Source organism: Penicillium griseofulvum (assembly GCF_001561935.1).
Source record: "Penicillium griseofulvum strain PG3 chromosome Unknown contig_91, whole genome shotgun sequence".
NCBI classification, from domain to species: Eukaryota; Fungi; Ascomycota; class Eurotiomycetes; order Eurotiales; family Aspergillaceae; genus Penicillium; species Penicillium griseofulvum.
The window spans coordinates 978,558-1,004,116 of NW_024467450.1; the positions used below are offsets into that span (position 1 = coordinate 978,558).

Sequence of the window (25,559 nt, forward strand, 5' to 3'; positions counted from 1 at the left end):
GCAATCCCAAAAATAATTTATATACACCTTGGCCCATATATAACCCTATATCCATCATCGCTCTAACTCAAAAAGTTATAAATGTACAACACCTGCGTTAAAAATGTGGCTTTCATCGATGCGACAGGTGACTGTTCCACTCCTTGGGGGGCGTTGTTGAGCCCCCACCAGGTTCTTGGAAGTTCCATGGCTCACTCTGCACGACAGTCTCTGAGACAACAGTAATATCCTTGGAGGTAGGCTCGGACTGAGCTAGGATGTGCTCATCGCTACCCCATGCGGAAGCCTGCATATGTGATGGCGCAGCAGCGTTTGACTTACCCTTCTTGGTATCGCCTTCGCCACGGTTTGTCAAGGTCTGTAAGCCTCGGCTGGAGAGCGCGTATGGCTGTCCTGATGTTTTTCCTCCCGAGGAACTGAAGACGTGGGAGAGACCGATTTTGTTGAAGCCCTTGCGGATAAGTGGTTGGATGATGGGCAGGTTGGAGACAACGATTGAGACGAAAGTTTCGCGGCATGCCCACTGAGAGCCAGATTCAGCTCCGTCGGGACTGGACTGAGTATATGTGTCAGTTATATGGTACCTAATAGGCATGTGTTTCTGTGTGGGTATGTTATGATTACATGGGACTTACCTTCATAATTGTAGCAGCTCGAATAATTCCCGCTAGCATAACAAATGTAGCGCCGGAAAAGAGAACCATAAGTGGAATTTTTCGCTTCAGGTTGAGATTGACGGTCCAGAGGAGGGGGAGTGGGATTGAGAGAAGGTAGAGGTCCGTAACAATGTTGAGTACAACGCAGACAAAAACGTAGACGTGGGATTTAGTTGGCTGACATATATCTATGCAAATATGGTCAGACAGGAACACTATTATATATGGTGGCGGTGTAACTCACTGCCGGGGTCAGGGTTAATCTGCCAAAACGCATGGAAGGGCTGGCATGATAGGAGGAGGGACAACGCTGTTGCAAGGTATGTCACACCTAGAATGATATATCCCAGCCGAACGCGGGTGGGGAGGTGTTGGAGGCCAGTCCTGTAATATACTTAGCGCGTTGGTTCATTATGTCTAAGGCGATATGTGGAGCGCACGTCAATCGAGAATAGAAAATTGCCAAGCTGAATTTAACCAACCATAGGATAGCCACATATAATGACCATCCAATAATCTGGATCTTAGATCCAGCAACACGATTTGCCCACTCAGTCGAATTGGGGTCGAGGCTTGCTCGCTCCTCGGGCGTCATGTAGCTGTTAGTCAGGCCTTGGTATCTGGCACCGACGAGGTACGCCGCAACTGTTTCGAGTGTAAAGCAGACCTGCCAAAGAACAATACGTTAATTGTAGTCTTTTCAATCGTGTTTACAGGACAGGCGAAATAACATACCCCCGCTAATGGCATAAGATAATCATCAAGTTGGAAATTGGCTGGTCCAACAAGCTTCCATCGTACACCGATGCGTATAAGGATTATTACAAGGGCTAAGGACAACAAAGTCCATGCCTCCACGTGACTAGCCATTCTTAGCAGTCCTCGATAGTTAGAAAAGCAGAGGACAAAACGGAAGATCAGGATGGGACCTGGATGGAATTAAAAAGAAAGGCTCCAGCCAGACTGGCCCACTAGGAATGTCCAGAACGTAGAATTCTATGTACATAAATGCCCTAAACTAGTTTGTCAGGCTAACTACATAGTGCAAATAGTAAACCCCTGGAAGATCATCCAAGAAATTTGCATCTGCCCCACCAGATCCACCCCGACCAAGATAGACGGATTACTATAATTGGTGCGGGCAGTGATGATCCGTTTGTCCGACACGGGAGACATGCCCCGGTCACGGCTCAAACCTTGAAACCGTTACAGGGGTGTGGAGCTTATCTTACAAGCCACCTCATCATTGGAGGATTCGCAAACGAGCTGGTTCGGAACGTTGGAGCTTCGAGACTATGCATAAATTACTAAATTAGGAATAGAGTCCCCTCCCCCTATAGCTTGCTAAGGTTTTCCGCTGTTCTCCGTGAAAAATCTCGTATTTATTCTTCATTTCCGCCGAATAATTTCGCTCCTAAATTTGTTTATTGGTGTTTGTATATTTTTGGTGATTTCACTATCCGACATCTGGACCGTTTCACGAAGTCATTACGCATTATGTCTACCTTTGACTTCATCATTGTCGGGAGTGAGTGATCAGATTTCCACCCTAGCTTTGTTGGCTCTTCCCTTTAGACAGGTCTCATCATGGTAAATGGAGAAAATAAACTTGATCAACGAGACCTAATCTTGCAAACGAAACAACCAACATCCATATTCCCTAAATCCAAATCTAGCTAACACGTCCCACAGCTGGCCCCTCCGGTTGCGCCCTCGCCGCTGGTCTCGCAAATTCGACCACAAAGCCCAGCGTTCTCCTACTAGAAGCGGGGGACAAAAACGACGATCGCAACCTTCGCATTGATGGCCAGCGATGGCTCACTTTCCAGGACCAGTCAATGAACTGGGGATTTAAGACCACCCCGCAGACGGACTGCAACAATCGTGAGATCGACTACAGTCGTGGCCGGTGTATGGGCGGGTCAAGCTCCATCAATTTTGGCGTGTACAGTGTCGGTGCGCGCGATGATTACCAGGAGTGGGCGAGAATTGTCGGCGATGAAACTTTTGGGTGGGGCAATGTTCAGCAAAAGTTTAAAGATCTGGAGACGTTCCATGGGGAGATCCCAGAGGGCACAGATAAGAAGTATGTGAATCCGAAGATGGAGAATCATGGAAGTAAGGGCCCGTTGCATGTGGGCTACGCACGAGAGTGGGAGCGGGACTTAACGGACGTCTTGGATGTCTTCGAGGAGGCTGGATTTCCCTTGAATCCGGACCATAACTCGGGTGATCCAATTGGTATGTCGGTGTTGATTAGCTCGGCACATAAGGGATTGCGCTCGACAGCGGGGGATCTGGTCAAGGAGAGACTGGATAATTTGACTATTGTTACTGGGGCTCCTGTGCAGCGTATCCTCCTAGAGGGGAAAAAGACTGTGGGCGTTGTGTCCAACGGGACCGAATGTGAATACCCACCCTATCCCTTCTGCGAGTTACCCATATACTAATATACCTGAACAGACCTCGCCACAAAGGAAGTCATCCTATCCGCCGGCTCATTAAACAACCCCCGCATCCTGATGCACTCAGGCATAGGCCCCGCCGACCAACTCCAACAATACAATATCCCCGTCATTCACGATGTACCCGCCATCGGCCAGGGGCTCCGCGACCATTGCTTTGTGCCGATGGTTAACACCCGGACAGACACTAGCACCGACCGAAAAGCCTTTTACGGTGACAAAGCCGCCATGGATGCCGCGCAGAAACAATGGGAAGAAGACGGGACAGGCCCTTGGTCGAAATTTGCCTGCGAGTTGGGCATCGGCTGGTTCAAGCTGACCGAGCAGCTCACTTCCTCGGCAGAGTTCAAGGCGCTTCCAGCAGACGAACAGAAGTATCTTCTACAGGAGACCGTACCGCACTACGAGATTCTCACCCATTTCCCCGTTCACTGGGTCATTCCGGACTTCCCGCCCGAGGCATTAAGCTACTCCTGTCTGCTCGTCTTCTTGTTTAACGCACAGACTCGTGGAGAAGTCACATTGCAGTCGTCGGATCCTGACTCCCCGCTATCTTTCAACCCTAAGTTCCTGGCCCACCCATTCGACCGCCGACTCGCGATCGAGGCCTTGCGTGACTCGTTCCGCATTGCCAAGCACGAATCCTACACAAAAGACAACGTGGCGGAGCTGGCCATGCCCAAGGGTGAGTCAGACGAGGATTTGCTCGAGTACTGGCGTCAGAATATCTCGTCGAGCTGGCACATGACGGGCACGGTGAAGATGGGCAAGGAGGGCGATGTGGACGCAGTCGTGGATCCGAATTTCAAGTTGAGAGGCATTGAAAATTTGCGTGTGGCAGATATGTCGGTTGTGCCGGTTCTGGTGAACGCACATGTCCAGGCTACTGCGTATGTTACTGGTGCAATTTGCGCGGAGAAGGTGATTGCCCAGTATGGTCTTTAGGCGCCTAGCCTTTAGATTAAAAAGGCATTAATGGGTCAATGCCAATCATACTCCGTACATAGATTAAATCAACATATTTGTCGGCTAAAGGAAAAATAGAAACCAGGTCCTCGGGCAGGTCCAGGGGTGTCCCCGGTAGTTATCGAAGTGGAGAACATTTCTGATGTTTGGGTGCCGGTAAACCTAAAAATTCAAATTAATTTAAACGACAAGCCTATTGTGGTAGATAAAGCGGGGCATAAATACCTCCAGGGATACTAGTGTGACCTGGGGCTTATCCGGCATTACCAATTCGGCAAGTGGTAGGAAGTCCGGAGTACGGAGAACATATATCTACGGGTGGAGTATTAGGAGGTCTGAGAGTTCTAAATCCTTCGGTTATTAGCAGGATTTCGTTAGAACAGCCATTTATTAACGCCCACTGGACCTAATGGTGTGATTATCCTCCCTATAATTAGGCCGTGACAAAATAAATGTGTCGGCCCGAAGAGCCAATCCAGGACCCATCGTGAGGGCTGTCTATGTTGTATGTCGGGCCTATGGATGAAACGTACGTCTTAGCCGAACACTCAGTATGTTGGGCGCTTGGTATAATTCATTAATGCCGCTGATTTATTCCAGTAAAATACCCACTGCTCTAGGCATCTTTATTAAGATAGAGAACTGCAGCATATAGGAAATTTAAGAAAATTGACTCATAGTGGATCCAATACTAGCATCTTTTTCAAGTTTAAGTACTCGCGGTTACGTGAAGTTGGTGTTTAGGTGGTGCTGAACTCTGTATGGTGTTCGCAGTGTTTTCCCTTCTTCTTCCTTTACAACAGGAATAGCAACCGCATAGCTTAAAATGATCGTGGAGTATGTATAATGACATTAAATTCAGCCCGGCAGAGAATGAAAAGATAGAGCCTAAGATGACCAGGGTCCACTGGTATTCACCCACCCTCATCCACCTAGCTACCCTCACCGCATGTAGGTGGCCTACTCATGTTAGATCAATGCTGTAGTTCGGTAGGCGCCTGCCCTCGCACGAACGTCTTGATAAATGTCCGCCATTGGAAATCTTGTCTAAATTACATGCTATAACTATCCTCAAATTACCGAAGGCATCGATTGTTGTCAGCTCAAGTACATATTTGAACTGTTTTTCACCCAATTGCCAAAATCGGGTACCATTATGAAACATTATGAAACTTGATACAAACAAATTTCACTTTCGGGATCGTTGATGTGTAAACACTAAGTTGGCATAAATACTATTGACCTAGTGCCTGGAAACGAATCAGTGATCCCTAAATTATTAAGCAACACTAAGATCGCTGTCTCAATGTCGATCGTCGGCCATAGCTCCGATTGGTACAAGATCTTTGAAACTGATTATCCGAACTTCACCATTGTTATCATGGAAAACAAGGTAAAAGCAAGAATAGGTGCCTCCCGGACAGAATGACTCCGAGCCCAACAAAATCATTAAAGCCAATAAATCGCCGTCCTTCAACCCGTGTCGGATAACAGTATCCCAAGTCACTGCAAGATGATAATGAAACTGTAGTAACGATGGATAGTCCAAATTTGAGGTCGAATTATAACAGAATATAGTAGTATTTTTCATTGAATTGTTAAAATAAGGTCAAATAAGGTAGGAAATTAATTTTTTAAGGTAAAACAGGGATACGGCGGTAAGACCTCTCAACGAATCAGAACAGAGTAAATGTCATTGCCAGTTCACCTCTCAAATTCAATCTAACTTATTCCTCATCTTTGACAGATACCAAAAAACTATCCACATGGACCCATCTAATTCTCAGAGCTCAAATCAAACCATATATCCATACGACACAAACCACGTTAGTGAACTGCTTAAGCGCAAGCGCCGCACCCGCGGCATCAAGTCATGTTTTCCCTGTCGACATAGGAAAGTTCGCTGCGATGGTAATATGCCATGTTCGAGTTGTGTGCAGCGCTCCCACCCAGAGTTATGTTGTTTACCTCCTACCTCGGGGCATGCGCCGCCTGCTTCCGATGGAAAAAGTGGCTCTTTTTCTATGAACAGGGATGGGGATGAAGAAATACAAGGAACTAGCAGTCACAGGTATGGCCCTCTGCTGTTTTGACCTACGCTTTGCGTGCTATTTCTTGTCTTGCTTCGTGGGGTCTTCGACGCCATGAACATACCGAGATAATATCTCGTATGCTTGAGGGCTTCTAAGGTTACAGCTACTAACGTACTCGGCAGTACTTTCAGCGAAGACCAAGCAGTATATCTAAATGAAAATAATAAATATCCCCCGGGTATTGATCTCATTCTCAGCCGGCTTGACAAGATGGATAAGCAGATATCTTCACTCAAGGCAGAGCTTCGTCAGACCCGCTCAGATGCTAGGTCGGGCACAATTACCCAAGCCAATTCTGCATCTCCTGCAGAATCGCCATTTATGAGGAAAGGCTTTACACTTGCCAAATCTCCCGGGAAGCACTTTGTCGAAGATGCTACTGGCGCTACTATCTTCCTCGGCAGCCATTCTGATCCACCAGTCGCCCTGGGGTGCCGACAAGCCGGGAGTGATCCGATGATCAACGATGCAATGCTCTCCGATCAGCTTGTTCCACGGACGTACCCATTTACGAATTTGTGGAAGCAAGAGCCTGGAGCTAGCGAGATATGTGAAACTTTGCCCGACGAGTCGGATATTATCCGGTATGTATCACGAATATTTCATTCATTGGCATCATAACGTAACTACTGAAACACTTGCTTGAATTATTGTACTGATTGAATGGTCTCAGATATTGGCAAGTCTATCAAACCAGCGTACACCCCTTTTACCCAGCGCTAGTGACCTACGAGCAATTCAATATCTCGCTTTTTACGTTCATGAACAAGCGCACAGGGATGCTGCTGGAAAATGAGACCATGAGATTAGATGACGTGGATTCCTCATGGCTTGCACTGCTGTTTGCTGTGCTTGCCTGTGGAGTGCAGTTCTCGAATGACGCCATCAAGGAGCGGGATCTACGCTGCAAGGTGTTCAGTAAGTCCAATCGGAACCCTCTTTCTTTCATGTTTAGATCTAATTGTGCCAGTCTGCTCATCTTTCCAATGCCTCCGAGCCTCAAATTTCTTTAACAACACCAATATGAACCAGATCCAGGCCAAGGCATTGATTGGAAATTGCCTGCGAAACAACCTCGATACTAACAGTGCCTGGATTTTGATGGGTATGTACCCCACTTTAGCTATAGATAAGTGTTAGGACTAACTAGTCATAGGATCGACGATACGTCTTGCGCAGAGTATTGGACTACACGAAGAGACAGCTTCAGACACACAAAGTTCCACCCTTGAACAATTTCAGCGAAAACGCCTATGGTACGTGCTGAACATCTAGCAACATCACACAACCTATTAACTAAAAAATCTAGGTGGATGCTGTTATGGCAAGATACTTTTCTCTCCTTCACATACGACCGCCCACCAAACATAAACAAGCTGAGCAGCAGCATCCCCCATGACCCAGACGCAGGCCCGGGATTGTCCTTCGCAGAATGCGTCTGCGCCATATGCCAAATCCTCCTCGAACGCGCACGACAAGACAGCACCGAAACACTCTCCGAAACAATATCCTCCAAAATCAGGATGGCAGCTATATTCGAAGATGCCCTCCCATTCCTTCGTGATAAATCGCATTGTCGTAGTCTGCAAGATCACCTCGAGCGTCTAGCCCTGAATATCCACATCTGCTACGCAATCTGCCGTCTCTGTCGGCTGATCCTGGATTCTTCATCCAGTGAAGCTCATAGCCCATCTATGGATATCGATTCCATCAAGATGGAATGTATTGACTGTGCTGCTCAGGCCGTTGAGAGCTTCTTGGATATGCACCGTCTTGCAGCGACTGTGTGTCGCTCGTGGGCATTTGTTCATAATGCCGTTAGTTGTGCGCTCACACTTCAAAGTTTGGTCGCTTCTGGTCCTCAGCATGCGCGTGCTGGTGTGCTTGTCAAGCGGTTAATTGTTGTTTTGGATCGCGAGGAGCAGCAGTCTGTTTGGGAGGATACAGATACTAATGTAAGGTATTTTGGTCCGTATTCTCGGGCTTTAAAGGCTTTGCGGGAGACTAGTGATGGATACGAGGTCTCCCAAGACGGAAGAACATGACGAATACGAGAAATACGATCGAGATTTTTAAGTTTCTTGATTTATAATATAATAATCATTAACTGATTATTAGATGGGTTTGGTTTATTTCCCCATGTATAAATATCACCATCAACCACTCCTCTCTCATAGTACAACTTATTTCCTTAGCACAACTTCTGCAATTTATCAATATGTCTCAACTCCGCTACTATATAATCGACGTCTTCTCATCCATTGCCTACCAAGGGAATCCCCTCGCAGTGGTAGACACCACATCTACCACTCTCACCTCTACCCAGATGAAACTACTAGCAAGGCAATTCAATCTATCGGAAACAACATTCGTTTGTCCTCCAACAGACCCTAAAGCTACCTGGCGCTTGCGATCATTTCTCCCCAATGGAGTAGAGGTTTTCGGAGCTGGTCACAACTCGCTCGGCGCCTGGTGGTGGATTGCACATTCTGGGCTTTTGGGAGAAATCGCACATACAGGTCAGACCTACTTCCAACAACTAGGCGACAATATCCTATCGGTGGATGTATCTCGATCAAAGCTAGGAGATCTGGTTGTCTCGATGCGCCAGGGGGAACCACTGTTTTTGAATCAACATACTAACTATGATTCACTTGCTGCATCTCTTGGGATCAGTGCCGGCGATATTGGACTAAGATACTTGGATACTGCACTCGACCGGGCAATGGTGGTTACCACTTCACCTGCCCGCCATCTCTTGGTTCCGGTTCGAAGCCTTGATGTCCTGGAAAGTATCAGCTTTGCCGACAAAGAGGGTATTTCCAAGGAGCTTGCTAGTACCGAAAGCCTTAACAGTGGAATTTATGTCTTCGCATATGCGGAAACTGAGTCCGAGACAAAGAATCCGAGATTTGAGGCCCGATTTTTCAGTCCGGGGATGTCAATGGAAGACCCGGCTACGGGTTCGGCCGCCGGGCCTTTGGCTGCTTACTTGTGGGCGAACAATGCCCTGACTTCTGTGGATGATGGAGGAGCTCGGATTGAAGTTTTGCAGGGTATACAGACTGGGAGGAGGTGCCTGATGAATTTGAGCATTGAGCCCAATAACAGAGATCCCGTAAGCATCACGATTTCCGGAACTGGTGTGCTGGTGGCAAATGGAAGTATCATGATTCCTAGTTCTGGGCTTTCCTTTTCAGAGGGCCTTTGTTAAGAAGTCAAGAGATATCAAATGTTCAAGGTGTAAATTCTTTCATACATAGTATTACCTGCCATCTAATAGTCTAATGAACAAAGATCAATCCAAATCAACGCCAAACAAATCTAGATGGTAGTGCTACAACACTCTAAGCAGTAGCAGTTCTTTTCTTAGCGCGAACATAGAAGTTCAACGGCCGAATCAACTGGAATTCAGGATCATACTCGACAGCCTCAAGGCCCTCACGAGTGAACTCATAGCGCGAGACAAGCTCAGACAACAAGATCTTAACCTCGAGCAGCGCAAAGTTGAATCCAATGCAGCCACGGGGACCCGTAGCAAAAGGAATGTAAGCGCAACGATGCTTGTTCTTAGTCTCTTCGGTAGTCCAGCGATCGGGATCGAAGCGGAAAGGATCACGCCAGACTTCTGGGTTTGTGTGGATAGAGTATAGGTTGGGGACGATGACGCTGTCGGGAGGTAGGCGGTATCCGCCGGGAAGGACGACCTCAGTTTTTGTCGTGCGGCCAGGCTGGAAGGAGGCGTTGTGCAGACGCTGGGTCTCCTTGACGAAGCAGTCGAGGAAGGTCAGGCTATGGGCAAACTCAGGCGTCCAGTCAACGGGCTTATCGGTGTTGGCGACACCGCGCTCACACAATTCCTCGTAGAGGCGGTCTTGGGCGCCTTCGTAGGTGACGAGGCAATAAAGGAGCCATGACATCAGGGCAGAGGTGGTCGTGAAGCCGGCACCGGTAACGATGAGCATGTTTGCAACAATCAAGCCTTCAGGGAACTTTTGGCCAGATTCGTCGACGGTGTTGAGCAAGTAGTCGACTACGCAAGAGGCTTCAACTGCAGCTTGGTTCATGGGCATTCCGTCGATGCCGGAACCCTTAACTAAATCGATTTTCTCCTGTAGAAGGGAGTAGATTGTACGTTGAACAACCTTGAGACGGGCAGGATCGCCGAAGGGAAGGTGGCGGTACCATTCACCTCGGGAAGTGATCTTCTTATTGAGGGATAGCAGACTGGCGATGTTGGTGACGATTGGGTGCAAAGGGGCGTCAACATCGGTGAAGTGTTCGAAGTCGGTGCCCAGAGAGAACTTTCCGATGGTTTGTGATGCTAGCTTCACCATGTACTGGTAGGCGTTCCAGGACTTGCCACGAGCATCGAGTTCATCAAAGACCGCAAAGGACTTGCGCACGCACTCCTGCATCAACGGGGTATAGTGACGCACCGCTTTGGGACCCATCGCTGGTGGCAAGAACTTGTGAGCCAAACGCCAGTTCTCGGTTTCGGTATCTCCGATGAAGATGGCTGTGTTGTCCTTGACACCCCAGAGAGGGTGGTTCTCATTAATCTTCTTGGTCATGTAGACTGACTCCATTAGAGCGACGGCTGCCACTTCAGGGCTATCAGTCAGGTATGTTGTCTTTCCCATGTTGGTAGTCTTGATAACATGGCCGTACTTGCGGAAGAGTCGGTAGTGGTTGCCCAAGTGGTCCGGGAAGATCTCATAGTAGCTACCCACGAGTGGAAGACCCTCGGGCCCCTGGGGGCTCTGGACTGCCTGGCCATCAACGCGGAGGCCAATAGGTGTAGTTTGTGAGGGTGCAGAAAGTATTGCGTCCACTGACAAGAGTTCTTGTTCATTTTCTCCATGGAAGGTCAGGCCTGATCATGTTAGCACAAGTAGTATATGCAGTGGCTGGGAACGCATACCAAGTGGTGCAGCAACGTGAAAAGCAGCGCCCACAGCACGCTTGACGTCTTCGATCTTCCATTTGGAATCAACAGTTACAGACTTTGCTGTTGATACTTCATCTCCGATCAAGTAAAACACAGGATCGGGATTCGGTGCTAGTGCGACAGGCATGATGGATTTTAGTTAATATTTTCAAGGATGAACCATTTGAACACCACTGTTCTTAAATATCTTCAAGTTCTTATGCCAATATCCGAATTATCCAGTGGAGCATTGGACATCATCTTCCTTAGTATAGCGAGATCGGCATGTAGATCCGAAGTCCAATCTTCGGGCGAAGTTCGCACGAGAATATCGGATATAATGATTGGTATATTTTATGTTTATATAAATGTTTGGTGTGTTGCAAGTGAAAGAATTCAATAATCTCACAAAATGTATACCCTTGAAGAAGTTCAAAGGCATAACAAGCCAGACGATGTCTGGATTATTCTACACAACAAAGTCTACGATGTCACCAAATATCTCGAAGACCACCCTGGTGGCAGTGCCATCTTGATTGAGGTCGCTGGCACTGATGCTACTGAGGCTTTTGAAGAAACTGGTCACTCTGATGAGGCTCGTGAAGAACTAGTGCAATATTATATTGGCGACCTGCCATCAGAGGTATATTTTCCAAACCCCTAATATGAGGCGACAATAATCTAACTTGATCTAGGAACATGCCGAATCAATCGAGGTTTATCGTCCTACCTTTGAGCAAGTTGCGCAAACCGCTGTTGTATCTGTGAAGCCATCGCCAAGTCGTTTTCGTTCATTGGCACTCTCATTGCTCAAACTTGGCATGACTGGCGCTTTGGGAGGCATAGCAGTCACCGGCTACAGCAACGGATGGGGACAATTTGCCCCAGTCTTTAAGAAGGTGTCTAAGAGTGCCTCAGCTGTTTTGCACGACCGCCCCGGCTCCTCTGGCCAGTTCTGGTCTGGATTCGGAATCGCCAGTGTCGCCCAGCTGTCCCTCACCCTGGGAGTGACTATGTGGATTTCATCCAAGCTGGACGTCCAGCAAGAGTTCACTCACCATTTGCCTCATCGCACATCTCGCCCCGACAGACTCATCTTCCGAAAAAAGGTCTCATCAACCGCCAAGAAGGCTCCCACAAAGATTCTGCCCACAAACCCCCCTCTCGACCCGCGCCAGTTTAAGAGCTTCCCCCTCACCCACAAAGAAGTCGTCTCCCCCAACGTGTACCGATTTATCTTCGGCCTCCCCAACACAGATGATGTCCTCGGTCTCCCCACAGGCCAGCACATTGCCCTGCGCGCCACCATCAACGGGAAAAGCGTCTCCCGTTCTTACACACCCGTCTCCAACAACACCGATCTGGGCCGTATCGAGCTCCTGGTCAAGGTATACCCCCAAGGCCAGATGACCAAGCACCTCGAGCAAATGAACATTGGCGACACTATTGAGATCCGTGGTCCCAAGGGCGCAATGCAATATACCACCTCCTATGCGAACCACATCGGTATGATTGCGGGTGGTACCGGTATTACTCCCATGTACCAGCTTATCCGGGCGATCTGCGACGACAAGGCCGATACTACCAAGATGACCTTGCTGTATGCGAATAACACCGAGGAGGACATTTTGCTGCGCAAGGAGTTGGATGACTTTGCTCGTGAGAATCCGCAGAAGTTCTCCGTGCAGTATGTGCTTTCGCAGGCTAGCGAAGATTGGACTGGTCACCGTGGGTTTGTCTCGCAGGATCTGATCCAGACATACTTAGCACCTGCGGATGAGAACAATAAGATGCTGCTGTGCGGCCCACCGCCTATGATTAATGCGATGAAGAAGACTCTCGCTGGACTGGGTTGGAAGGATCCTAGTGCTGTTTCTAAGGCTACGGATCAGGTCTTTCTGTTCTAAGGATATTTTGATATCATTGTTGTATGGGTATAAATTGTACAAAAAGTTTGAAGTTGATATAGATATAGATATAGAATATTAGCAACTAGTTACATTTTTAGCCATTCTCTTGTTGATATCTAGTTCTCACTTTGTAGTTCGCTTTCAGGAATCTAGAATACCATTATTATGGCCTAGTAAAAATATTGTAACGTATATCAAGTTCGATGCCTCAAATTGTCTTAAAATGACGTCTCCTAAATGAAACGCCTTGAAGAATCTTTAAGTTCAGGCTTAAAGCTTGTTTAGGATAAACATTCTGCAGGATCCTCCGAACCGTTTCCGGGATGATTCCGTTATGAATCCGAGCCGAAAGAGCATTCCGAACTCCCTCCGATATAGATAGATCCCAATACTTCACCCCTAGAAGCCTATTGGCCTTGATGATACATCCGTGATATCCGCGTCTTTCTTTTTTTGGGAACTCATACTCATACTCATAATGCCGGGTTCCGATGGCGGAGCCTTAACATATCCAATAGCCTTGGGGTGGTATATGGGACCCAAGTGCACACAATGGATAGATGAATATCATCGTGAATTCGGATCCTAGGTTGAAAAAAACATATATAGGAAGCTAACTCCACTGATACCCTTGTGATCTTGTCCTAACCAAAGCCCAACGCTTTTCCCGCTCTTCACGTCATATCTACATACTTTTTATACAACAACATCTGCATTGCCACCTCCCCTTTTATCTTACCTACCTACCCTACCTCCAATATGGGTGTTAAGCCCAGAACAGACCGCCCCGTTGCAATCATCGGCGCCGGTATCCTCGGTCGTCGCATTGGCTGCGTGTTCATCGCTGCTGGCTACCATGTCCACATCCGGGATCCCTCGCCGGTGGCTCTCCGCGACGCGGCAGAGTTCATCGATCACCATAAAGCTGAGTTCTCTTTGATGCCGCGCATTCACAAGGCACGCGAAGAAGAGAAGGAGGGAAATGAGAACGACCCCGAAGTCAAGGTCTCCATTTCCCAGGTTGATCTCGAGTCGTCTACTTCCGCGCCCTATGGTAACTGCAAGACATTCACTGCGCTCGAGCCCGCAGTTTCTAATGCTTGGCTGATTATCGAGGCTGTTCCTGAGGTGCTAAAGTTGAAGATTGATACCTTGGCGGATTTGGATAAGTACGCTCCAGCGGATTGTTACATCGGCTCCAACAGCTCCTCTTTCAAATCAAGCTTGATGCTCGCCAAGGTTCCCCCCAAACGTCAGCATAAAATCTTTAATATTCACTTTGCTATGCCCCCTACTATCCGCATGGTCGAGCTGATGACCTGCGGTAAGACTGACCCCGAAATCTTTCCTTATTTGGAGACTGTGTTGGGTGAGTGTGGCATGCTACCAGTGACAGCTCGACGTGAATCTACCGGGTATGTATTCTTCCAAAAACAGAACGAGATATAAGACATCAAACTGACTCGAAAATTGTGTAGGTTCATCTTCAACCGCCTGTGGGCAGCAATCAAGCGCGAAATTATGCAGATTCTCTCTGAAGGTGTCAGCGACCCTAGCGAAATCGACCTGCTCTGGGAACACATGTTCAGGAATGGCCCCCTCCCCTGTCAACTGATGGATCCAGTCGGTCTCGACACCGTCGCCTTCATCGAAGACAACTACATCCAAGAAAGGGGTCTCCCCTCAGGCCCAACGGTCGACTGGCTGCGCAAGGAATACATCGACCAAGGACGCCTCGGAAAGAAGAGCGGAGGTGGCGGCCTCTACCCCCCGCTCGCAAAATCCTCTTCTGCAGAAGAACCCCCAGCAAACCCGCACAGCGCCGCAAAGGACATCTACCTACTAGACGTGGGCCTCGGCGGAAATGCCAAGGATGTCTCACAGGTGCACTCGAACGGCAAAATCCTCCGCCTCAACATCGCAACCCAAAAGATCACCCCAGTGGTGGTCGGCCAGAACCTGCCCGACGGTATTGACTTGTCACTGTCCACACAGCGTATCTTCTGGTCGAATATGGGCCGCAGCACGGCCGCCTGTGACGGCTCTCTCTGGTCGGCGAATTTTGACGGCAGTGATGTGACCTGTGTTATCCCCATTGGACAAGTGCATACACCCAAGCAGATCGCTGTTGTTGAATCGCGGCAGCAGGTTTACTTCTGTGACCGCGAGGGTACTAGCGTGCACCGCTGTGATTTTGATGGTAGCAACCACGTTATCCTAGTGCAGCGCCGTGTGGACCCTGGATCGAGTCAGTTAGATCAGATGAAGCTTTGGTGTGTTGGTATTGCTGTCGATGCGGAGCGCGGTCTGTTGTATTGGACACAAAAGGGGCCTCCCAAGGCTGGTCTTGGTCAGATCTTCTGCGCTAGCCTGGATATCCCTGCCGGTCAGACTGCCGAAAACAGAACTGATATTCGGCGTCTGTGGGACAACCTGCCTGAGCCTATTGATATTGAGTTGGATGCCGAGAGTCAAACTCTGTACTGGACGGATCGTGGTGAGCATCCTTTCGGCTGCACATTGAATCGTGCGTATGTTGGTGGTGAAGAGATGGACATGGTGAAGGTTATTCTGGCCCGTCACTTCCACGAGCCGATTGGTTTGAAGTTGGATAAGGCAAATAAAATTGTATACGTGGCTGACCTGGGTGGTAGCTTGTACTCGGTATCATTGGAGGATGGAGTTAAGACCGAGCTTGCGCGCAATGATGCTTGCTACACTGGCTTGACACTTGTTTAGGGAAATATATAAAACACATTGATATTTGATTTGGAGATCTGGACAACTTGTAACTTATATATTAGCATGCAATAGACAATCTAGTATGAGAGAAAAGAGAGAAAAGAGCCCGGGGCGAGGGGGGGTTTATACCTTCGCCATTCGCACCTTCCCAAAATGCAAACTTCCTTTTCCGCCAGAACTTGAAAGTTAAACTATTCCTCATCCAAGAAACAAAACGCATGGCCGTCTCATTTCACTCTATAGAGATCCTCGTTTCAGTAAGCCCCCCACGCAGCATGGGGTGAAATGAAACTAAGAAAGTAAGAGATCATACGTTGTATCCAAATATATACAACGGTGAAGAAACCTGAAGAAACGTGGCTTTTTATTGAAGCTTATTATGCTTATTATCGGATGTTACCTAGATCCCGTCTTCCCCTTGGAACCCTAACTCCGGCCATCTAAGACAATACAACATAAACATAAAATGTCACCCTTTCTCCCCTTACCCCTCGTTCATTCCAAAACACGCACGGGCTGACGATCCCATTGATCGCGTATTTCCAATTGCACTTTTTCTTCCTAAATACAATCATTCATCCCACACCAAAGGGAAACAAACCTAAAGATGCATCTCCAAACCATCCTTCCCATCCTATCCGCCTTAGGAACATCAGCATCAGCTGCTATTACCTCCAAACCAACTCACCTCTGGGCAACCCACTACAACGGCAATGTCTACTCCTTAACCCTGAAGGACAATGACCTCTCCATATCGCAAACCCTCAACACCTGTGGTGATATGCCAAGCTGGTTAACTCTGGACCCGCGCACACGTACCGTTTACTGCTCCGATGAGAGCGGCACTGCCGATCCTTCCACCCATGGTTCCCTGACGGCACTGCATGTCAAGCCAGACGGCACGCTACGCGAAGGCGCTGTTGCCAAGACTGTCGGTGGAGGTGTGAATAGTGTTATCTATGAGGCCGGTGCGGGGAAGAAGTTCCTTGCAATTGCGCATTAGTATGTTTGCTTTTTTCATTTCTTTCTTACCTACATTCCAAGGGTATTTCTTTGCATTAATTATGATACTAACAATCCAACAGCGAAGGCTCAGCCATCTCAACTTTCGCTCTACCAATCAAACAAGATCAACCAGAACTACAATCCTTCCATTTCAATTTGACCAGGCCAGGCAAAGTCGCTCAGCAGGACTCGCCACACCCCCACGAAGTCTTCCTTGACCCGACCGGCTCGTTCATCGTCAGTCCAGACCTGGGCGCGGATCTGCTGCGCGTGTACGCGATCGAGGACAATGGGTCTGGAAAGCTCTCAGAGTGTCCGAGCGTGAACATTACCTACGGTAGCGGGCCACGACACGGCGTGTTCTGGTCAGATGGTAGCAACCGGGTTGGGGCTGGGTCGACGCAGTCGCGGAAGACGGCGGCTGTTGGCGAGACCATGATGTATCTTGCTAACGAGATCGGGGGTACGATCATGGTGTTTGATGTTTCGTATCCGAGATCTGGGTGTTTGTCTTTCGAGAAGAAGCAAACGATGGTGCCCTACCCTGGCGGTGTCATGCCCAAAGGTGCGACGCCGGCTGGGATTAAGAGGATCGGGGATGACCTTTATGTTTCAATCCGAAGTGATCAAGGGTTCGCCCCAAGTGATTCGATCGTTGCGCTTGATCGGTCGGCGGACGGGTCAGTTGAGTTGCGGGACTCGTCTTCTGCGCTTGGAAAGGTGCCGCGGACTTTTGTGATTAATCGGGCTGGAGATTTGGTTGCTATTGGGAACCAGGCTACTGCGACGGTTGCAATTGTGCGCAGGGATCCGCAGACCGGCAATCTGGGTGAGGAGGTTGCTACTCTACAAGTTGGCGAGCCTGGGAAGGTCGGGACTGCGGAGGGTCTCAGCAGTGTCATCTGGGATGAGTAGATACATATTTGCATGTATATAAATCAAGAATTGGCTATTGTGACGGCCACAGCCCCTTTCTGTAGACAGCGCAGCAGAATGGAATCATTGCAGTACAAGTTCGCATTCGCATCATTTGAACGACCTCAAAAAGCATCAAAAGCATATACCTCATGACGAAAACACTATGTCCACCAAAACCCCAGAATGCGGAATGAAAGAAAATGTAGACCTTGGAATGTTGAAGACCAGCTTCTCCGGGTTTTATCGTCGGAAACCTGCACCGAAAAGACCTGGCCTGATAAAAGCAACTCCTGCAACATCGTCTCGATGATGGATCTTGCCAGATCATAGTAAAAAAACAAGAAAACCCAAAAAGCCGATCGAATGGCGAAGAATAAATAACAATATAAGAATGAACGTGTATCAAACATCAGTCGTAAAATGCGTAAAGCCAAAAACGTAGGCTGTCTTAAGTCGTTCACTTGATGTCGATTTGGAATGCCTTCCATTTGCCTCCCACCGTTCGACATCGGGGACATCCGCGAGGACCAGGGTAACTTGTTGGACCCTGTGACGGGGCATTATTTAATAGCCCATTCCCTGGAGTTCGGAATGAAGCGGGCGGGCTTGAAATGAACATTCCCACGCAGTCGCGGCAGACTCCACAAATGCACTCCGTACAGGCATAGCACTCATTCAGTGCCGAGGGTCGTTTGCAATTAGCGCAAAACACCTGAACCTCTTTGTTGCGGAATGACGACGGAGTAGGATTTGAGAATCTGTGCTGTTGGCGCTGGGAGATGGACGGGATAAGATTCATAACTGGGCTAGAATCGGAGTTTATGGACGGCGCAACGCCCGAAACCGATGAGGCAAAATTTCTGCCGGAAGCTGAAGACATGGAATCGAGCGATGATTCAATAGATGGGAATGGTTCCAAGTCACTCTCACGGCTGCGGTTGTTCTCGTATGGCGGTGGAGTTAATGATTTGTGCAAAGGTGAGGCGGCATATGAATTCTGTGGGAAAGGCCGATGTGAAGAGATAGGAGGTAGTCCTGGTCCTGCGGATTGGAACGCGGGTGGTAGCGACGACCGATTTTTCACCCCAGAGGGAGCAGACGTCACATTGGAAAGCAGTGGGGCGATCGTTGGAGACCGACCAGCCTGCGTTTGGCGCATCAGCACCGGGAAAAAAAAGGTGCAAGATTGAATTGAAACTCACCTCTGAATATTGGTCATCGTCTACTTCGGTTGCCGACGTCGCAGCTTCAATCAAATCCTCCCAGCGCTTGCCTTGCGCCCAGGCCGCGGTTTGCGGCTCTGCTGAAAGAGCCTTGCGGTCAGTGAGACTTGGTCGCCGCCCAAATTCCTTTGACTTGGGACGATCCTGCTTGGGTTTCCGGGCAGATTGGGTAATGGAAGATTTGCGCGGGCGGCAAAATTTGTCTCTCCGCTGGATTGGCGGTAATGTGGATGAGCGACCGGGTGGGGAGTGATTGAGAATGGACGGAAGAAGCTCGCGGGGTCGAGGGGTAAACGGCGGAAGAGATTCCTGTTTAAAATGGTCGCGGAGTGGGGGAAGTTCAATAGCTCCACGCATGCGAGGATGACTCAAGTCGGTATCCGAATGTGTATCCTGGGGAAATGCGGGTCAGTGCCACTGTGGAGAGACTCAGGGCTTGAAGCCCACAACAGCCTGGAGCGACAAACCATGTCTGTATCCCAGTCGGAGGCCAGTCGGTGATGGTGCAGTTGCGCCAGAGCAACCGCTGCAGTAGCTGCGGCTGGGTGGGGTTCATCCAGAGCTCGAGGGGTAGCCGGGGAGCCGTCAGCGACATAGACGTCCCTTTCCGGCGCCACATCTGTGGGTTACCGTCAGTATCCCTATAGCGAGAAAATAAGTCAAGAAAAACAAAAACTAACCCTGAGGTCGCCTAGGTTGAGCGGGTTCGGGAGGTGACAGCTGCACCCGTTGCTCGAGCGGGGTGTTCACCATCATCAGGAAGCTCTCCTCGGTAGCCGGGAGCTTCGGGATGTAGTGGTTCGGATGCGCACGTCGAATGTGCTCCTGCATGGAGCGATAGCGTTTTTCCTAGAGCACCAACCGGATTAGTTCAAGTTAGACTCGAAAGTTGTACGGGGGTTATATAGCTTTCGTAAGGTGATAGGGTGGCTCGGGCAAATACTCACACCCAGGCATCTTTTGCGACAATTGGAATTATCGTTGTTCTTCAAGGGACAGACCACCTCATTATTGGCATCGGTTACCGAGAAAGAGCTGGTCAGTGAGCTTCGAGGAGGCATGGTGCATACGGTCCGAGGTCCCGGGGGTTGAGATAAAAAAAGGAGGGGCGAATAAAGAGATCAGCCAAGCACAGACAGTGTTTATGTGAACAATAGGCAATGCAGTTCAACATGCTCCGATGTAAAAAGAGAAGTGGGAAGAATTGGAAAAAGCACTTGAGGGAAAAAAAGGAAAAGGAAGAGGGCGGCTCATACATTCAGAGTACTTCGAGGCCGTGTGGGTGAAAGTCATTGGGGGGGTATTACGGGTAATTACGCAGTTCGCCTTATTCTATTTTTCCGTCTTTTTGGGGGTTTCTAGATTCTACAGATATGTCTAATAGTAACTCTAGTCAGGAACAGCTTTTCTTTTTTTTTCGTAGCTACCTAGGGAGTAGGAATTTAGTGAGCCTCGCATACGTGGCTATCGTCCCTATCGAGTATCGATAACCAAAAAGAGGGGCGTGCAGCTTTGAGCTTCCCTTGTAAAAAAAATACCCCCATTCTTGGAATCTTCCCTTGAAAATGAAACGGAGAAAAAAAAAAAAAAGCGGGAAAAAAAAGAATACGGTATTGGTATTTAAATACACCCGAATATCACGGCTTTTCGGAAACCCCGGTGGAACACCGAACTCTAGCCATTTTCATCTGTGCATTTTTTTTAAATATTTTTTTTATCTGATGTTGGATATCTGATATCCATAGGTTTCCGACTATTTAAAATTTATACAAATTATATACATATACATAAATAATAATTCGCAGCATTACCGGGAAAAAGGAAGAGAAAAAACGGTCACGATAAAGGCGCTATCAGCGGCCCCTCTTGAAGCTCTCCCCAGCTCCTGAGCTTCATTCCAGAAGGGAGGGAAGCTCCGGGTGGCGAACTAGCGCCACGATACAGTGTAATATTACGTATTATATTCGATTCCACGGTTTCATTTTCTAATTTTCAAGTTGTTCTAATTTTATATGTATGTACTTTGTACTTTGTACTCCATAAGAACATGAGATAAGTAAAGGGACAAAGAAGAGAGCTTCTGAATTTCTATCCCCTACCTCCGCTACATAATTCTAAGTATTATTCACTATACATCTTAATATTGTCCTAGCTCCGGTCTCCTCCGTTTACCCTTATAATCAAGAAAGATTACTTAAATACCTCTAATACGCTGTATAACGAACTGCCGATGAAGAGCATCCCAAAGCAGCCTGATTGGTCCCTAATCTCCACCTCGACACCGAGTCACCAATTACCTCAATTCTCATTGGTGCAACTCGCACGCCATCCCGGTTCTAGGTGGCCGTGCAGGGGGGGGGATCATCAGAAAAAGTCTGAGATTTCCAGTTCGAGGTCTTATGCTGTACAGTGTATGTTGTATGGACTAATAACTGCATTACTACCATATTGATATATTATACAGAGTACTACATAGATAAAGCTCCTATTAGAGTAATGTACACTATTGACCCGTACAAAATGTCAAGCATGTCACGCTCCACTTAATATGACAAGGTGGAGAGCTTGCGAGTCGGGACTTTCTTGTTCTGGATAGCGGCATTGTATCTTATCTGCCTTAGAATTAAATGTAAGGTGCTTTCATGCCGATTATATTTAGAACTCCATACTTGTATCCGATCTCTCGGATCTAATGCAGGACTAAGGCCATTGTACTATGTACCTCGTAATCCTATTTACATCTTTGTTCAGACCGCATTGATCCCTGCAGATTAGCATACCAGCTATGCCTTAGCCATGCAGGGTCTAACATCATAATGGCGAATCAATGTGTCGCCACTAGTGAGGGATGAGAGCTGACCAACCATCACTGTACATTCGTATGTTGTACATCCTGTTCACGTCCCTATCTTGGAACATCCAAAATCCTTGCTGCGGGGTTTGCCTTTCAAGGGATTCAACTTGAACAAACTCGCTCAGCCGCAGAAATGCGGAAATGCAGGACTGCGGAAACCGGATTGGACACCAATAATTTTGATAGAAAACCCTCTCCTGTTAATACCGCTACTCCCATACCTATCCAAGCATAGCCACATCTCACCCCGACCGTACGGAGTAAAACCCCTCGATCAATCCAGTGGAGGCGTAATCATACCAGAACCCCCACCACATCCCATCAAATCTCCATCCTCCCCAGCAAAGAACAACAAAACTGCCTCGGCAGCAGCTTTCGCATCATCATCATCCTCCAGCCCCGGAACACGGGAGCGATAAATCAGCTCCAGATACTCTGCAATAACAGACGCCGACCAACCCGCACGACGCCCAAACTCCTGCGCAAGCTCCCCATTGACAAAAGTATCGAACTCAAAGTGACCCTGGTACGTCAGGACTCGGCCTGGGTTATAAAGACCCTGGATAGCGCACTGCGCACTACTCCCGATGCTAGACCACGGTGCCGGTAGCGAGACTTTCGTCTGGCCCGCGGCAGCTTGAGCCTCGGGCGTCGGTACCACTGCGTCACCATGAATCAGCTGTATGCGGAATGGGTTCTGAGCTGTTGCACGCGCAAGAGGCGGGAAACGCGCGGTGAAGGAGGGCTGGAGGGTGATGGGTTGGATTCCCATTTCGTAGCCGGCAGAGGAGTGTGCGACGTGGAATGTTGATGTTGGCGGGTGGTTTGAGTTTGAGTTAATGCCGAGGAGGGCTTGAGCGATTATCTGGTGGCCGAAACAGGAGCCGAAGAGCTTTACGTTTGGGTAGTGGGTGTGCACTGTTTGGATGTATGATTGCATTGCGTGGATCCAAGGTTGGTCGTCGTATGCCGAGGATGCTGAGCCCGTAATTAGGATTGCGTCTATTGGACTCAGTGGTCCGCCGGCATGAGGCTCGGCTGGGGACTTAGGGTTGGTTCGTAAGGTCTCTAGAGGAGGTAGGGACCCGCCTACGGCATCAAAGGCCGTTACATGGACGGCAAGAGGTCCGGTTTGGAGGATTTCTGGCGTCTTGTTCAAGCGTTGGGCGGCTGCTTGCAGGAGGACACGGAATTGCGAGCTGTATAGACCTCGCGCTCTATATACCGAGAGGCAGGGAATGTCGGCGTCTAACACGGCCACGTGGATCTTGCGTTGGGCCATGGGCTTGTATTCAAATGAATGTAATGCTCCAAATGAAAGAATATGACATGTGAGTCAACGAATATAGAAAATGAAAAACTTTGATGTCAAAGGGCGCTCGCATCCCCACGCCCGATAAGGATTTGAGGTGGGGCATCCCAAAGAGGAAATTGAATCCATGTCTGCAGAAGATTTGAAGTATAGCATCAGGAATGACAGTAAAGGAAACGAAAATCATAAAGTATATAGACTAAAGTGATATTAGGAACGAGAGAAAGAGATATATATATCCAAGGATATAGGGGGATTTCTACAAAGAGACTTGAGTGGTTAAGGATCAAGGAAGCAACAAATCTCAACATGTGCTTTCCCAAACCCTAAGTACAACCCATATTTATGGTAAAACGTAAAGAGAGCTTGAGATTTCTCGCCCGATAATTATTTTCACCTATGGGCTAATAGCTGAGATCTGCCTGGAGCATTTCTTCTTTTGGATCCTAGCAACCCGACCAGCCGGTTCATGCATTGCTGATCGGCTGTCAGAATATCCATGGATGTTGTGCTATAGAATAACCTTAGTTTATCGGCCGAGAATATGACTGGTTGGATGTAAATGTATACGATTGATCTAAAAGATATATGTCCACCAAACATAGTTGGATAGTTACTACACAGGCACCCCTGTACCTCTTATTTCAACATTGATCCATTGTCAGTTACCACTTCAGAGCGAGAAATCATTTATTTTCCTTCATCAATGTACATCCTTATATCTCCAAGCCAAAATACGTGATCCCCCACTGCCATCACAACATTCTACCCCGCAAATTGCGCCATCTCGGCCTTCAACCCCCAATCAGCTTCAATTCTTCAGCTCTCCCGAGGTCATTCCGCTATAGTACAATAATATACTTAAAATTGTCTCTCGTCACGCCATAAAATCCACTACATTGCTCATCTACACTGACACAGAATATAAATAAAAACAAACGGCCCTGAATTGAGCGCTCTGTACATTGTGTTTCCCTCTTTAATAACCATCCAAAATGGCTCCCGCTGCTATCTCCTCTCTCCCAACTGCCCCTCACAACCTCACAGGGCCCATCTCACGGGATCTGTTTCCAGATGGACTAAAAACCACCGGGCAACACCCCCCACTATATGATCATATCGTCCCCTTTGACAAGTTCCCTAAACAAATCACCGGCCCAACAGTATGGAAGGCCGAGGACTACCGCGAAAACCCAGAAAAATGGACGCACGTCTTCACCCAGGACCAGATCGATGAGCTGAGCTCAGCATCGGATGCTTTCCTCGCATCGAAGACCCCGCTGACCGGAATCTCAAAGGTAAGATAACAATAGAATTCGTATCTAGATGTATAAAACCAAAACTAATCATACCTTCAATAGACCAACTTCCAACTTCCCAATCTAGCCGCTTACCTGAACGCCTTACGCGCAGACCTCATTGACGGCAAGGGGTTTATCCTCTTCAAGGGCTTCCCTGTCCAGAAATGGGGCAACCATAAGTCCGCCGTGGCATACATGGGTCTCGGCACATATCTCGGCTACTTCGTCAGCCAGAACAGCCGTGGCCACGTCCTCGGCCACGTCAAGGATCTCGGCGAGGACTCGACCCAGATTGACAAAGTGCGCATCTATCGGACTAATGCTCGGTGAGTTCAAGTCCCGTTCTCTAGCGAATGCGCAAACACATACCGAGCCTTGAACTGACCCTATCTATGTAGCCAATATTTCCACGCCGACGACTCAGACATCGTTGGCCTCCTCTGCATCGCCAAGGCTCTCGAAGGCGGCGAATCGGACATCGTCTCCTCTCACCACGTTTACAACGCCCTCGCCGTAGAACGCCCAGACGTCCTGAAGACCCTCACCGAACCAATCTGGTACTTTGACCGCAAGGGCGAGACAAGCAAGGGACAGGAAGATTATATCCGCACCAGCGTGGTATACCTCGAACGCGGCGAGAACGCCCGTGTCTACACAAAGTAAGTCCCATCACACCGCATATCCCATTCTTAATCCATTAATCCCTATTTCACACAATACCTAACAATAATATTAGGTGGGACCCATACTATGTCCGTTCCCTCACCCGCTTCAGCGACGCAGGAATCATCCCCCCGCTGTCAGATGCACAACAAGAAGCTTTGCGCGTACTAGAAGAAACATGTGTACGCTTGTCACTACATATGGTACTTGATATCGGTGATATTCAGTTTTTATCAAACGCACATATCCTGCATGCAAGGACCGAATACAAAGATCATGCGCCACCTGCCCCCCGCCGCCATCTTATGCGCCTTTGGCTGGCTACACCTGAGAATGAGGGTGGATGGAAGTTGCCGTTCTGGGATAGTAACGAGAAGAAGAGAGGCGGAATTCAGGTTGATGATCAGGTTCCTGTTGCGCTTTTGGATGCGGAGTGAGGTTTTTGGATTCGGTTGGCTGGGGTTTGGGAGGTTTATAGATTTGATGATACCTTTTTCTTCTTTTTCTTTCTTCTCTAGGCT

The 25,559-nt window shown here is 48.4% G+C and overlaps 11 protein-coding genes across 11 annotated transcripts; 7 read left to right on the forward strand and 4 right to left on the reverse strand.

The window, feature by feature from the left end:
- Positions 1-112: 112 nt before the first annotated feature.
- Positions 113-1,526, reverse strand: PGRI_066600 (uncharacterized protein; the record flags this gene model as incomplete). The annotated part of the gene is made up of 5 exons (XM_040794374.1): positions 113-556; positions 636-844; positions 901-1,040; positions 1,139-1,323; positions 1,392-1,526. The coding sequence occupies 5 exons, from the start codon at positions 1,524-1,526 to the stop codon at positions 113-115; spliced, it is 1,113 nt and encodes a 370-aa protein (XP_040649624.1).
- A 627-nt stretch (positions 1,527-2,153) lies between these two features.
- PGRI_066610 (GMC family oxidoreductase) lies at positions 2,154-4,066 on the forward strand (the record flags this gene model as incomplete). The annotated part of the gene is made up of 3 exons (XM_040794375.1): positions 2,154-2,184; positions 2,349-3,062; positions 3,120-4,066. The coding sequence occupies 3 exons, from the start codon at positions 2,154-2,156 to the stop codon at positions 4,064-4,066; spliced, it is 1,692 nt and encodes a 563-aa protein (XP_040649625.1).
- Positions 4,067-6,390: 2,324 nt separating this feature from the next.
- On the forward strand, positions 6,391-8,225 carry PGRI_066620 (fungal specific transcription factor domain-containing protein; the record flags this gene model as incomplete). Its single annotated transcript, XM_040794376.1, has 5 exons — positions 6,391-6,764; positions 6,854-7,098; positions 7,151-7,285; positions 7,337-7,436; positions 7,490-8,225. The coding sequence occupies 5 exons, from the start codon at positions 6,391-6,393 to the stop codon at positions 8,223-8,225; spliced, it is 1,590 nt and encodes a 529-aa protein (XP_040649626.1).
- Positions 8,226-8,398: 173 nt separating this feature from the next.
- PGRI_066630 (PhzF family phenazine biosynthesis protein) lies at positions 8,399-9,394 on the forward strand (the record flags this gene model as incomplete). The annotated part of the gene is made up of 1 exon (XM_040794377.1): positions 8,399-9,394. The coding sequence occupies one exon, from the start codon at positions 8,399-8,401 to the stop codon at positions 9,392-9,394; it is 996 nt and encodes a 331-aa protein (XP_040649627.1).
- Positions 9,395-9,527: 133 nt separating this feature from the next.
- On the reverse strand, positions 9,528-11,258 carry PGRI_066640 (cytochrome P450; the record flags this gene model as incomplete). Its single annotated transcript, XM_040794378.1, has 2 exons — positions 9,528-11,056; positions 11,105-11,258. The coding sequence occupies 2 exons, from the start codon at positions 11,256-11,258 to the stop codon at positions 9,528-9,530; spliced, it is 1,683 nt and encodes a 560-aa protein (XP_040649628.1).
- Positions 11,259-11,522: 264 nt separating this feature from the next.
- Positions 11,523-13,017, forward strand: PGRI_066650 (Cytochrome b5; the record flags this gene model as incomplete). Its single annotated transcript, XM_040794379.1, has 2 exons — positions 11,523-11,753; positions 11,806-13,017. The coding sequence occupies 2 exons, from the start codon at positions 11,523-11,525 to the stop codon at positions 13,015-13,017; spliced, it is 1,443 nt and encodes a 480-aa protein (XP_040649629.1).
- A 762-nt stretch (positions 13,018-13,779) lies between these two features.
- On the forward strand, positions 13,780-15,759 carry PGRI_066660 (Dehydrogenase, multihelical; the record flags this gene model as incomplete). The annotated part of the gene is made up of 2 exons (XM_040794380.1): positions 13,780-14,435; positions 14,499-15,759. 2 exons carry the CDS (start codon positions 13,780-13,782, stop codon positions 15,757-15,759), a joined length of 1,917 nt encoding a protein of 638 aa, XP_040649630.1.
- Positions 15,760-16,369: 610 nt separating this feature from the next.
- On the forward strand, positions 16,370-17,682 carry PGRI_066670 (lactonase family protein; the record flags this gene model as incomplete). The annotated part of the gene is made up of 2 exons (XM_040794381.1): positions 16,370-16,764; positions 16,848-17,682. The coding sequence occupies 2 exons, from the start codon at positions 16,370-16,372 to the stop codon at positions 17,680-17,682; spliced, it is 1,230 nt and encodes a 409-aa protein (XP_040649631.1).
- A 405-nt stretch (positions 17,683-18,087) lies between these two features.
- rfeD (uncharacterized protein) lies at positions 18,088-19,969 on the reverse strand (the record flags this gene model as incomplete). The annotated part of the gene is made up of 6 exons (XM_040794382.1): positions 18,088-18,232; positions 18,396-18,829; positions 18,888-19,301; positions 19,376-19,527; positions 19,589-19,757; positions 19,856-19,969. The coding sequence occupies 6 exons, from the start codon at positions 19,967-19,969 to the stop codon at positions 18,088-18,090; spliced, it is 1,428 nt and encodes a 475-aa protein (XP_040649632.1).
- Positions 19,970-22,036: 2,067 nt separating this feature from the next.
- PGRI_066690 (type 1 glutamine amidotransferase) lies at positions 22,037-23,044 on the reverse strand (the record flags this gene model as incomplete). The annotated part of the gene is made up of 1 exon (XM_040794383.1): positions 22,037-23,044. One exon carries the CDS (start codon positions 23,042-23,044, stop codon positions 22,037-22,039), a length of 1,008 nt encoding a protein of 335 aa, XP_040649633.1.
- Positions 23,045-24,069: 1,025 nt separating this feature from the next.
- Positions 24,070-25,475, forward strand: PGRI_066700 (TauD/TfdA family dioxygenase; the record flags this gene model as incomplete). The annotated part of the gene is made up of 4 exons (XM_040794384.1): positions 24,070-24,372; positions 24,436-24,701; positions 24,774-25,034; positions 25,112-25,475. The coding sequence occupies 4 exons, from the start codon at positions 24,070-24,072 to the stop codon at positions 25,473-25,475; spliced, it is 1,194 nt and encodes a 397-aa protein (XP_040649634.1).
- Between the last annotated feature and the right edge of the window lie 84 nt (positions 25,476-25,559).